This window comes from Colobus angolensis, unplaced genomic scaffold, assembly GCF_000951035.1.
Source record: "Colobus angolensis palliatus isolate OR3802 unplaced genomic scaffold, Cang.pa_1.0 Scaffold74, whole genome shotgun sequence".
NCBI classification, from domain to species: domain Eukaryota; kingdom Metazoa; phylum Chordata; class Mammalia; order Primates; family Cercopithecidae; genus Colobus; species Colobus angolensis.
The window spans coordinates 9,653,370-9,666,874 of record NW_012121154.1 but is presented as its reverse complement, the minus strand read 5'-3'; the positions used below and the strand labels follow the sequence as shown (position 1 = coordinate 9,666,874).

At 39.7% G+C, this 13,505-nt stretch overlaps 1 protein-coding gene across 3 annotated transcripts in view; it reads left to right on the top strand.

Moving 5' to 3' along the window:
• PTPN12 (protein tyrosine phosphatase, non-receptor type 12) overlaps positions 1 to 13,505 on the top strand; it is a 112,918-nt gene that overhangs the window by 96,597 nt on the left and 2,816 nt on the right. For all 3 annotated transcript variants that reach the window (XM_011927716.1, XM_011927713.1, XM_011927715.1), the window contains 4 exons: positions 305 to 1,275; positions 7,270 to 7,347; positions 10,555 to 10,622; positions 11,797 to 11,827. In XM_011927716.1, coding sequence (XP_011783106.1) covers positions 305 to 1,275; positions 7,270 to 7,347; positions 10,555 to 10,622; positions 11,797 to 11,827 — 1,148 coding nt within the window. The remainder of the gene's footprint in view (positions 1 to 304; positions 1,276 to 7,269; positions 7,348 to 10,554; positions 10,623 to 11,796; positions 11,828 to 13,505) is intronic.

Here is a 13,505-nt window from a genome sequence, read left to right as displayed (position 1 = left end):
GGATGGTCTCGATCTCCTGACCTCGTGATCTGCCCGTCTCGGCCTCCCAAAGTGCTGGGATTACAGGCTTGAGCCACCGCGCCTGGCCTGAGACTATGTTTTTCATTAGAAGTCTTGCATTAAAAGTCTTTTTAAATAGTATATGTATTACCTTGATGAACATTAAATTTTCTTAGTCTGAAAAATTACAGTTTTCACAACCAGGTTCTAATGGCTCTTAATATACTAGTCTTAGCTACATAATTCTCCTGTATCAACTTGTTTAACAGTCTTAAAATGCCCTTTTTAAATGTTTGTTTTTCAGTTGCCTTGTTGAAGGGGATGCTAAAGAAGAAATACTGCAGCCACCGGAACCTCATCCGGTGCCACCCATCTTGACACCTTCGCCCCCTTCAGCTTTTCCAACAGTCACTACTGTGTGGCAGGACAATGATAGATACCACCCAAAGCCAGTGTTACATATGGTTTCATCAGAACAACATTCAGCAGACCTCAACAGAAACTATAGTAAACCAACAGAACTTCCAGGGAAAAATGAATCAACAATTGAACAGATAGATAAAAAATTGGAACGAAATTTAAGTTTCGAGATTAAGAAGGTCCCTCTCCAAGAGGGACCAAAAAGTTTTGATGGGAACACACTTTTAAATAGGGGACATGCAATTAAAATTAAATCTGCTTCACCTTGTACAACTGATAAAATCTCTAAGCCACAGGAATTAAGTTCAGATCTAAATGTCAGTGATACTTCTCAGAATTCTTGTGTGGACTGCAGTGTAACACAATCAAACAAAGTTTCAGTTACTCCACCAGAAGAATCCCAGAATTCAGACACACCTCCAAGGCCAGACCGCTTGCCTCTTGATGAGAAAGGACATGTAACGTGGTCATTTCATGGACCTGAAAATGCCATACCCATACCTGATTTATCTGAAGGCAATTCCTCAGATATCCACTGTCAAACTATGAAAACTGTGAGTTTAACACCAAGTCCTTCAACACAAGTTGAAACCCCTGATGTTGTAGATCATGATAACACTTCACCACTCTTCAGAACACCCCTCAGTTTTACTAATCCACTTCACTCTGATGACTCGGACTCAGATGAAAGAAAGTCTGATGGTGCTGTGACCCAGAATAAAACCAATATTTCAACAGCAAGTGCCACAGTTTCTGCTGCCACTAGTACTGAAAGCATTTCTACTAGGAAAGTATTGCCAATGTCCATTGCTAGACATAATATAGCAGGAACAATACATTCAGGTGCTGAAAAAGGTAATAATATAGTGTCAAATACTTAAATGTCTACTATGTGCCAGTCACTGTTTTAAGCACTTTAGCTTTATTGATTTATTATGTTTTATTCCATACTATACCATAGAACCTGTAGCAAAATCTTAGATACTAATTTTTTAATATAAGCTTTTAATTTATTGTTAACAATTTGATCACATTATATTACTGGGTGTTTCTAAAATATTTTAGTAGTTAAAACTGGATAATTTATTTTCTTTTTCTTCTCTTTTATAGATCTTACTGTTTTTGTATTGGTCAAAAATTTATCTGACTGAATAATTAGAAATAATTTAGGGAAGAATCACTTAAAATAACAGTGGCAAAAATACTGTAGAATGTCTTGGTTGGCCATATAATGTCACCCATGTTTCTCCTAAATATCTAGTAATCTTTTTACTGTTCCTTTAACTACAGATTACCTTTTTTTGTTTGTTTGTTTTTACTATCTTCACAAGTGCTTCCAAATAGGGCTGTTTCCAACCCTGAGTTTAACCCAGGAACAATACTGCAAACTGCTCAATAGAATATGGGCAGTTTAATTCATTCAGTAGTGCGTGGGCTATGTGCATACCTAGTCATCAAAGCTATTATTTAAAGAATTACTATTTTTTTTAGCACTGTTAGCATTTCAAGATAATGCATGCACTCAATTCCCAAAGTGTACTATTGCTTCTTGAAACTCCTCTTTGATCTGCTAAAAGTAATGATGGCTTCCATCTTAAACAGACCCTAAAGTTGAGAGTAAACATATAAATTTTACAGCTATTTATTGATCAGTGGTCACTTAACCTATCAGTGAACTTTGGTAGTGACACATACAGACTGCTATTTATAATGTGCAGGCAAAATAAGTACTGTGACCTTGAAATATATATATGTATATACATATGTATATATTTTTTGAGACAGTCTTGCACTGTTGCTCAGGCTAGAGTGCAGTGGTGCGATCTCGGCTCACTGCAACCTCCACTTCCCCGGTTCAAGCGATTCTCCTGGTTCAAGCGATTCTCCTGCCTCAGCCTCCCAAGTAGCTGAGATTACACGTGCCTGCTACCATGCCCAGCAAATTTTTGTATTTTTTTGTAGAGTCAGGATTTCAAAATATTAGTCAGGATGGTCTCGATATCTTGACCTCATGATCCGCCCACGTTGGCCTCCCAAAGTGTTGGGATTACAGGCGTGAGCCACCATGTCCAGGCCACAGTGTCTCTTTTAAGGGGAAACCTGGTGTACCATGTGATTACTGCCAATTATCTGGTTGGATAATTAAAAGGTTGATCACCTGGGGGAAAAAAAAAAAAAAGCAAAAACTCTGAGGTGAGATCTGGTGGCTCACCCCTGTAATCCCAGCACTTTGCGGGAGCCGAGGTAGGCAAATCACTTGAGGCCAGAAGTTCGAGACCAGCCTGGCCAACATGGCAAAACCCCGTCTCTACTAAAAATAAAAAAATTAACCAGGTATAGTGGCATGTGCCTGTGGTCACAGCTACTCAAGAGGTTGAAGCACAAGAATTGCTTGAACCCAGGAGGTAGAGGTTCCAAGGAGCCAAGATGGTGCCACTGCACTCCAGTCTGGGTAACAGAACGAGACTCTGTCTCAAAAGACAAACAAAAACTTGAATATACAAGCCCACAAGAAGTTTGCATCATATAAAGTTCTTTTTTTTTTTTTTTTTTGAGACGGAGTCTGGCTGTGTCGCCCAGGCTGGAGTGCAGTGGCGCAATCTCGGCTCACTGCAAGCTCCGCCTCCCGGGTTCATGCCATTCTTCCGCCTCAGCCTCCGAGTAGCTGGGACTACAGGCGCCTGCCACCACGCCCGGCTAATTTTTTGTATTTTTAGTAGAGACGGGGTTTCACCATGTTAGCCAAGATGGTCTCGATCTCCTGACCTCGTGATCTGCCCGCCTCGGCCTCCCAAAGTGCTGAGATTACAGGCTTGAGCCACCACGCCTGGCATAAAGTTCTTAAAAAGCAACAAAGCCTGGGCAACATAGTAAACCCTATCTTTTTTTTTTTTTTTTGAGACAGGATCTCATTCTTTCACCCAGGCTAGAGTGCAGTGGCATGATCACAGCTCACTGCAGCCTTTACCTCCCTAAGCTCAGGTGATCCTCCTACCTCAGCCTTCCTAGTAGCTGGGACTATAAGCACACACTGCCATACCCAGTTGATTTTTTGTATTTGTTGAAGACACACGGTTTTGCCATATTGCCCAGGCTGATTGTGAACTCCAAGTAAGTCCCAGTGCCCAGCCTTTCTCTCTCTCTCTCTCTCTCTTTTTTTTTTTTTTTTTTTTTTTGAGACAGTCTTGCTCCGTCGCCCAGACTGGAGTGCAGTGGCGCGATCTCAATTCACTGCCATCTCCACGTCCCGGACTCAAGCAGTTCTCCTGCCTCAGCCTCCCAAGTAGCTGGGACTACAGGTGTGTGCCACCACACCTGGCGAATTTTTGTATTATTAGTAGAGATGGAGTTTTACCACATTGCTCAGGCTGGTCTCAAACTCCTGAGCTCAAGCGATCCACTCACCTTGGCCTCCCAAAGTGCTGGGATTACAGGCGTGAGCCACGGTGCCTGGCCCCCATTTCTTTAAGGAAAAAAATAAAGGCAACTAGAGGGTGTAACCCACCCAAACAAAGGAGTATACCCAGAAAGAGGAAGATGGGACCTGGGAAACAGGAGAATCTGAAACCAGAGAGAACATTAGCTCTGTGGTGGCTTAGGGAACCAGTAGTCCACACTGGAGCAGGAGGCCAAAAGTTACTAAGAAGGATGTCTGTGGTATTGATAGTTACTGTGTGTGTTTGTCATTATTGAGAGGAGGTATACCAATCTGCAAGAAAGTTAGAAGAAAAGCTGAGTAACTGATAGTGCATAGAGAGCTAAGCGATCAGAAACCCAAGGCAGTCGTTAGGGGAAAACAAGACATTATAGAAGAAAAGTTATGAAATCATGGTGTCATAGATGTGAATAATATCTGCAGTCATATGACTGAGGTAACGAAAAATTACAATGTAACAGTATTGGAAAGATAGAGAAGGACACTTCCACAGTAGGAAGTCAGTAGAAAACGTGTGAAATAGAGATCAAGAAATAACTTTTGAAATAGTCTGAAATACAGAGGTAAATTTTAGAAGCAGCTGTAAAAAAAAAAAAAAAAAAAAAATTACTAGAAATAGAATTTGGTGAGGGCCAGAAAGATGCATGATATGATACGCTCATTAAAAGTTACTACTACGTGACAAGTCTGTTGGTGCCTCATGCCTGTAAATCCCAGCAGTTTGGGAGGCTGAGGCGGGAAATTCATCTGAGCCCAGGAGTTCATAACCAGTCTGGGTGACATAGTGACACCCAATCTCTACAAAAGATAAAAAACTAGCCGGGCATGGTGGTGCACACTTGTGGTCCCAGCTACTCTGGAGGCTGAGGTAGGAATATCACTTGAGCCTAGGAGCTCAAGGCTGCAGTGAGCCATAATTGTATCACTATACTCTGCCTGGGCAACAGAGGGAGACCCTGTCTCAAAAACAAAACAAAACAAAAAAGAGTAGGATCTAGCTAAAAGCAGCCTACTATGTGCCAGCTCATTTCTGTTTGTTTGGTTTTGTATTTCAAAGCAAAAATCACTATAAATATGATTTCTGGTTTCTTTTTACTCAACCTTAACTGTTATTGGTTTGATATTAACTGAAGATTTTCCTGTGTGTAAATGTTCTTTGTTGCAGCATAACTACAAGTAGTCTTACTTTTAATGTGTTGCCAAATTTTTACCATATAGATTATTTACTTTATAGATTGTTTATTTACCTTATAGATTATTATTTCCTTTGTAGATCATTATCTTATAAAACCATTGGCACCAGAATTAGAGTTTTGGGGGGGTTTTTTGGTCCTAGAACTTGTTAGTGAATTACAGTCATACATTTCTTAATGGCAGGGATATGTTCTAAGAAAAATATGTCATTAGGCAATTTTGCCATTGTGTGAATGTCATAGAATGTATTTACACAAACCTAAATGGTATGGTATACTACACATCTGGGCCATACAGTGTAGCCTCTTGCTCCTAGGCTATAAACGTGTATAACATAGTACTGTACTGAACAGTTGTAACACAATGGTAAGTATTTGTGTATCTAAACATAGAAAAGGTACAGTAAAAATGTGGTATCGTAATCTTACAGGACCACTGTTGTTTACCCCATCTTGTTGATGAAAACGTCATTATGTAGTGCATGACTGTAATGGAATAATTTTGTATTGATACCTAAAAAAAACTTTTGCATAAGTTACTGCCTGACAAAAATTCCTGGCTATCAATTCCAATCTCAGTCATGACTTAGGCCTCCTGAAAGATTTCTCAGATTCAACTACAGAAGGCCCCATACAGTGTATGATTTGCAAAAGCCTATGTAAAATAAGCAATATCTGGTTAGATAACCTCTAAAACAAAAGTTTTTAACAGGAAAGGCAATCCAGAGTTCCAGGGAGAAACATGCATTTGCAAAGCAAGGGCCACACTTAGAAAATATAAGTTTTTAAGGGTGAGAACTGTCATGAGAGAAAAACACAGAGTTTCTGAAAGATAACTGATAGAAAAAGGGCTGAACTGCCCTTTTTGTTTTGTTCATTTAATTTATGAAATGGTACCAGAATGTCAAGATTATGTGTCCCTTCCTTCCGACAGCCATCTCTTCACTGTGCGCTGTTAGTAACAAGAGGGCGAGGAGACATATGGTGATGACTCAAACTACCACTACTGGATAAGGTAGATAGTTCTTTAGTGGCAAGAGAGAGTTCTGGTACTCTTTGTAGATGTATCAAGTATTGGACTGGAACTCTTCTTTCAGCAGGACCCAGAGGCTGTATTTTCTTGTGTCTCCAGCTAAATAAATGTAGGAGGGGCAAAAGCAATCATACTCACCTCGTGTGTGTTGAAAATTGTAAAGACTTATGCATAGCCCATCAGGTGTGGTAAAATAGAGTATCATGGCAAAACTCTGTGTTCATTTAAGAACAATGGGCAAGGCTCAAGACAAAATAGGACCATCACATTTCTTTTTCTTTATCCCACCCTCCCCAACCTGAGAGTTCACACACAGAATTGTATCCTCATATTTTCTTTCTGTGCTTCCAGTGAAAACTCAAAGATCAAATGAACTCATTTACCTTAAGCCATAGTAAAGCCAACCAATGAGGCTTACTTAATGCACTATTTTTCCCAAGAGCTAATTTTGTTTCTACTAGTGAAAAACCTGTATATAGCTTCAGTCAGCATTCTCAATGTGCCACTGTACACAAAATCTTCAGCAATAAATAAAGATTTTTTTTTAAAACTTTAATAGCTATATCTTTACCTGTTTTGGAAAAATAACTGGTATTTCCAATGTTATTTCAGCTATTGCTGTTTAAAACATGACTGAGGTACACAGTTAAGTTTAAAATGAGTCTGACTTTAAAAGTGAATAGGACACATGTTACATAATATGGCAAAAATCATGAAAGGTGTTAAGCAGTTGAATCCTGTTTGGTAAACACTGGCTTAGGCGTTTCATAACGCAAATGACCAAAGCTTTCCTTTTTGAACACAAAGCATCATCAGTAAGATCAGTAGAGAAGTCACTTGCCAGCTGACTTCTCTACTGAAGATTCCCTTCAGGCTTGGAGAACTGAATGATGTCTGTAGAATGGCAGGAAAGTCATGGGAGAGAGTCATTTTCTGTATGCAGTGTCTTTGCTCAATAAGCATCATAATTCTTCCTGATAATGAGTTGAGTGGAAATGGTTTCTTGCTTTTTTTTTTTTTTTTTTTTTGCATTTTCTACAATGTTTTTTTTTTTTTTGCATTTTTAAAAACTGATCTAGATACTTGTGTGACAGGAAATTATAGAATGTCAAGAAAGCTCTCTGATTTTGTTTAGCTGACATGTTAATTTTTAATAATTTGCCTAAATTTTTATGTGTTTAATTTAGATGTTGATGTTAGTGAAGATTCACCTCCTCCCCTACCTGAAAGAACTCCTGAATCTTTTGTGTTAGCAAGTGAACATAGTGAGTGTCTCCTTTGCTTTTACATTTATTTCATATTCTAATAATAAGCTCTGAAAAACATGCCTGATTTTAATCTATGAGCTATTGTGCTGCATAATTAAGTTCAAAAACAAGTAAATTGATATTGACATGCTTTTAATTCTTTGAGAAATGCTTTTAAATTTTTTTTTACTTGTTAAGATTGATAGAAATTACTGTATTTATGTTAGATATCAGAATTCACTTAACTATAATTATAGGCTGGGCGCGGTGGTTCAAGCCTGTAATCCTGGCACTTTGGGAGGCCTAGGTGGGTGGATCACCTGAAGTCAGGAGTTCGAGACCAGCCTAGCCAACATGGTGTGAAACCCATCTCTACTAAAACTATAAAAATTAGCTGGACATGGTGGCCAATGCCTCTAATCTCAGCTACTTGAGAGACTGAGGCAGGAGAGAATGACTTGAACCCAGTAGACAGAGATTGCAGTGAGCCAAGATTGCGCCATTGCATTCCAGCCTGGGCGGAGAGCAAGACTCCGTCTCAAAAATTAAATAAATAAATAAATACAATTATAAAGCCAGATGCAGTGACACATACCTGTAATCTCAGCACTTTGGGAGGCTGAGATGCACAATCACCTGAGATCAGGAGTTCGAGACGAGCCTGACTAACATGGAGAAACCCCGTCTCTACTAAAAATACAAAATTAGCTAGGCATGGTGGCACATGCCTGTAATCCCAGGTACTTGGGAGGCTGAGGCAGGAGAATCACTTGAACCTGGGAGGCAGATATTACAGTGAACTGAGATCGTGCCATTGCATTCCAGCCTGGGCAACAAAAGCGAAACTCTGTCTCAAAAAAAAAAAACAAATGCAATTATAAGTGTATTTGCAGTCTGGTATATTTTCATTCATTAAAAGTAACACTTATTGGCTCATGCCTATAATCCTGCCACTTTGGGAGACTGAGGTGGGCGGATCACGAGGTCAGGAAATCAAGACCATCCTGGCTAACACAGTGAAACTCTGTCTCTACTAGAAATACATAAAATTAGCTGTGCATGGTGGCACGCACTTGTAGTTCCAGCTAGTCGGGAGGCTGAAGCAGGAGAATCGCTTGAACCTGGGAGGCGGAGGTTGCAGTGAGCCAAGATCATGGCATTGCACCCAGCCTGGGCAACAGCAAGACTCTGTCTCAAAAAAAAAAAGTAGCACTTATTTATGAAGACATTAATTGCTTTCCTTAGGTTTAGGTCAGTAAACATTTCTGTTGGGTGGGCGTCACTGGATTGGTGTTAACTGAAAGACACTTAACACCCCTGAAGTAGACTGGGCACATTGGCTCACACCTGTAATCGCAGCACTTTGGGAGTTCAAGGCATGAGGATTGCTTGAGCCTAAGAGTTTGAGACCAGCCTGGGCAACATAGTGATACCTCCTCTCTACTAAAAATGAAAAAACTATCCAGTTGTGGTGGTGGGCATCTGTAATCCCAGCTGCTTGGGAGGCTGAGGCAGGAGAACTGCTTGAACCCAGGAGGCAGAGATTGCAGTGAGCTGAGACCATGCCATTGCATTCCAGCCTGGGCAATAAGAGCAAAAGACTCCGTCTCAAAAAATAAATAAATAAAAGATTAGCCAGGCGTAGTGACATGTGCCTGTGGTCCTTGCTACTCAGGAGACTGAAGAAGAAGGATTACTTGATCCCTGGAATTGGAGGCTGCAGTAAGCCATGATCGTGCCACTGTACTCCAGTTGGGTAACAGAGTGAGACCCCGTCTGGGGAAGGGAAAAAAAAAAGACCACTGGAGTATCAGAACTGGGAGAAAGTGATCATACCTTAAAACATTGATAATGTACTTCTTCCTATTAATCCTCTAAAAAAGAGTGCAGAAACAGCTTGATTATATTTAACAGTGTCTCATGCTCAGTGGAGGTGCTCACTAGTCTAAGTACATTTTACCAGTATATTAATTTTGACTGATTATTGTTTTGTTTCATTTCGTTTTATTTATTTATTTTTATTTTTTAGACAGAGTCTCTGTCGTCCAGGCTGGAGTGCAGTGGCGCAGTCTCGGCTCACTGCAAGCTCCGCCTCCCAGGTTTGTGCCATTCTCCTGCCTCAGCCTCCTGAGTAGCTGGGACTACAGGCGCCCGCCACCACACCCGGCTAATTTTTTTGTATTTTTTTTAGTAGAGACAGGGTTTCACTGTGTTAGCCAGGTTGGCCTCAATCTCCTGACCTCGTGATCTGCCTGTTTCAGCCTCCCAAAGTGCTGGGATTACAAGCGTGAGCCACCATGCCCGGCCTCGTTTTGTTTTATTTTGAGATGGAGTTCCACTCTGTCACTGAGGCTGGAGTGCAGTGGCACGATCTGGGCTCAGGCTGTTCTTCTGCCTCAGACTCCTGAGTAGCTGTGATTAGAGGCATGTACCATCACTCCCAACTAAGGTTTTTTTTATTTTTTAGTAGAGATAGGGTCTCACCATGTTGGCCAGGCTGGTCTCGATCTCTTGACCTCAAGTGATCTGCCTGCCTCGGCCTCCCAAAGTGAATTTTGACTGATTTTAAGATAAATGTTGAAGAACTGGGCACAGTGGCTTATGCCTGTGATCCCAGCACTCTAGGAAGTCAAGGCAGGTGGATCTCTGTTCCATGTTGCCCTAGGAGTTTGAGACCAGCCTGGGCAACATGGCAAAACCCTGTCTGTATAAAATCAAAAATTAGCCAGGCGAGGTGGTATGCACCTATAGTCCCAGCTACTCAAGAGGCTGAGATGGGAAGATTGCCTGAGCCTGGGAGGTTGAGGCTGCACTGAGCCGAGATCGCACCTGGTCAACAGAGTGAGACCCTGTCTCAACAACAACTAAAAAGAATGTTGAAAACAATGAAGCGGTATACTTCACTTGTCTAAGTCTGTCACATTATCTATAGATTAAGCAGTATACTTCAGTTGTCACATTATCTACAGACTATAATAAACTCTGATGACTGAATTCATTTACTTAGGTTTTGAAGGAAGGAAACATAAAAGAATGTTCTCAAATTAATAGAAGCTACAATTTTTTAAAAAAAAAACTTCAGAAATATGCTTACCCAGAAACTACAAGATTTTTGTGGAAGTCATAGTTTCTAAAATCTTTAGGATCTGTTTTTTGTTTTACTTTAATGCAAACAAATATCAAAAATTCAAGGTGTTAATAACGATAAGATTTCATTTTTCTCAGATACACCTATAAGATCGGAATGGAGTGAACTTCAAAGTCAGGAACGATCTGAACAAAAAAAGTCTGAAGTGAGTCCTTTTGGAATTGGAATGGTTATAGCTTAACATTTTTACTCTTTTGTTGACTAATCTTGCACTTGTTGAATAGCTGTCATCTTAAGATCGTTAAATATAGTTTGTAATTTTTAATCAGCATTTCTTATGCTAAGATTTCAGATGAAAAGCACATATAAAAGGTAGGATCTGAAATTTTTTAAAAGGGTAACCTGATCTACATACAACTATCACTTTAAAGTGTTATTTTCTCAAGCTGTTTTTGAAATAAGTAAATTATGTCATGTTTCAAGTAATTTTGAAGGTATGAATGAAATAGGAGTTACTATTTTCAGGGTTCTAATTATTTCTTACATTTCTAGATGCTTCCCATTATAACACTAGGCACATAGTCACTTCTTTTGTTTTTTTCTGACTACCTGGCATTTCTTTGACATTCAAGAAATGTTTTGGCAATTAAATATTTTGAGGGCGTGCCATGATGGCTCACTCCTGTAATCACAGCACCTTGGGAGGCCAGGCAGAAGGATCACTTGAGCCCAGGAGTTCAAGACCATCCTGGGCAACATGGGGAGACCTTATCTCTACAAAAATTTTAAAAATTAGCCAGGTGTGGTGGCACATGTCTGTGGTCCCAGCGTTTTAGGAGGCTGAGATGGGAGGATTGCTTGGGCCCCAGAGGTCAAGACTGCAGTGAGCCATGATCGCTCCACTGCACTGCAGCCTGAGTGACAGAGTGAAACCCTGTCTCAACAACAACAAATTTGTCCATAGGAGATAGCATTTTTTATTAACATTAATACTTTTTTATATTTTCTCCCATACTTTAATATCTCTGGAATTGAGCTACATCTTATATTTGATTCTAAAACATGATGTATTTTAATTGACACATAAAATACAATAATGATATAATCAGTAATAGTAACTGGCAAAACACAGCCGTGTGTTCCTTCATGCAATAGCCCATGCTTTTCAGTGCTCATCCAGAAACATTTACTCCAAGTAGAAACAGTGTAACATTTAAAAATTGTAAGCCTAATTAAAAGCACAATTGTTTGCTTTTCCTCTGATGCTGAAAATGATAGGCCTTGATTTCTTGGGATATATATCCATAACAGACCCAGCTTTCTATTATTTGTATATAAAATGAATGTATCATAATAGATATTAAATGTCTTCCTCCTAGGGCTTGATAACCTCTGAAAATGAGAAATGTGGTAAGTCGTTAGATTTTTTTTTTTCCTTTTTACTATAGATTTTATAGATTAATTTCTACAAAATATCGTGCTTCATAGTTCATGCTATTTAGTTATTTCTGTATGTGAAAATGTCTAGGACAACTCTTCTAGAAGCTTAATATTGTACTATAATTCTTCCAAATTAATTATTACCACCAGATAGTAGTATTGATCTGGAAAATCATGGGTGCATTTACTATCAATAGTTACAGGCTAATGGGAAAGAGATTTTTAAAAATACTTTTCTGTTTTTTATTTTCTGTTTTTAAAAACACCTAGAAGTTAAATCCCAGCTTACATAAATGCCCCAAATTTACCCACATGATGGAATTGGCTTTGTAGAAACCTATTGTTTTAGAAATCTTCCTTTTAGTACTTTTTCGTTTATTTGCGAAGACCAATAAAATTATATAGCTCAAACCAGTGTTACAATGCCTAGTTTGAATTTTTTTCTACCATATTCCTATTACTGTCATATCGTACTAAAATAGATAAAGTTATTATTAAAGTCAGTGACCATGTAAGTAACTCATCAAACATCCTAGCCTGTATAATGTCTTCAGTTCACCTGTTGCCTTTGCCCCTACCCTCCATTTCGCTTCAGCTCTTCTCTCAAGATTATATTCTGGATCTTGGCCTAATGGGCCTGTTCCATCTTATAAATGATACTACTTTCTATACCTTTTTATAAAGAAAATAGCAGGGCTGGACACAGTGGCTCACACCTGTAATCCTGGCACTTTGGGGAGGCCAGGGCAGGTGGATCACTTGAGATTAGGAGTTTGAGACCAGCCCGGCCAACATGAGTGAAACCCTATTTCTACTAAAAATACAAAAATTAGCCAGGCATGGTGGTGTGCGCCTGTAATCCCAGCTGCTCCGGAGGCTGAGGCAGGAGAATTGCTTGAACCTGGGAGACAGAGGCTACAGTAAGCCAAGATTGTACCACTGCACTCCAGCCTAAGTGGCAGAGTGAAACTCCACCTCAAAAAGAAAATAGCGGAAGTTTTAGAGCCAAGCCAGCCTGGACTGGAATCCATCTAACTCTTACATGACCTTTACTTCACAGAGAAAATGGAGGCTGTTTAGTCTAGGATCATCATTTCCTCCTGGAACATGGCTCTGAATATCTCACCACCACTAGTCGCATATAAATGCCTCTCCTCTTTGTCTCCATTGCACGTTATGCATAATTTTATTTAAAAGCTTATCACACTGCTATAATAATTAATACATCTCTCTGTGTCACCTACTAGACCAGGGTTTGGCATTGCACGGCCTATAGCCCTAATGTTTATTATGCCCTTGAGCTAAACAAATGGCTTTTATGTTTTTAAAGAGTTGTTTAAAAAGAAGAACAATGAAACTAACAAAACCAAAGAAGAATATGTGACAGTGATCTTACGTGACTTGCAAGACCTAAACTACTTATTTTCTAGTTTATTGTTCTCTAGCTTTATTTTCTTTAAGAAGTTTGTGGGGCCCGGTGTGGTGGCTCATGCCTGTAATCCCAACACTTTGGGAGGCCGAGGCAGGCAGTCACAAGATCAGGAGTTCGAGACCAGCCTAGCCAACATGACAAAACCGCATCTCTACTAAAAATACAAAAATGTGGTGAGCACCTGTAATCCCAGCTGCTCGGGAGGCTGAGGCAGGA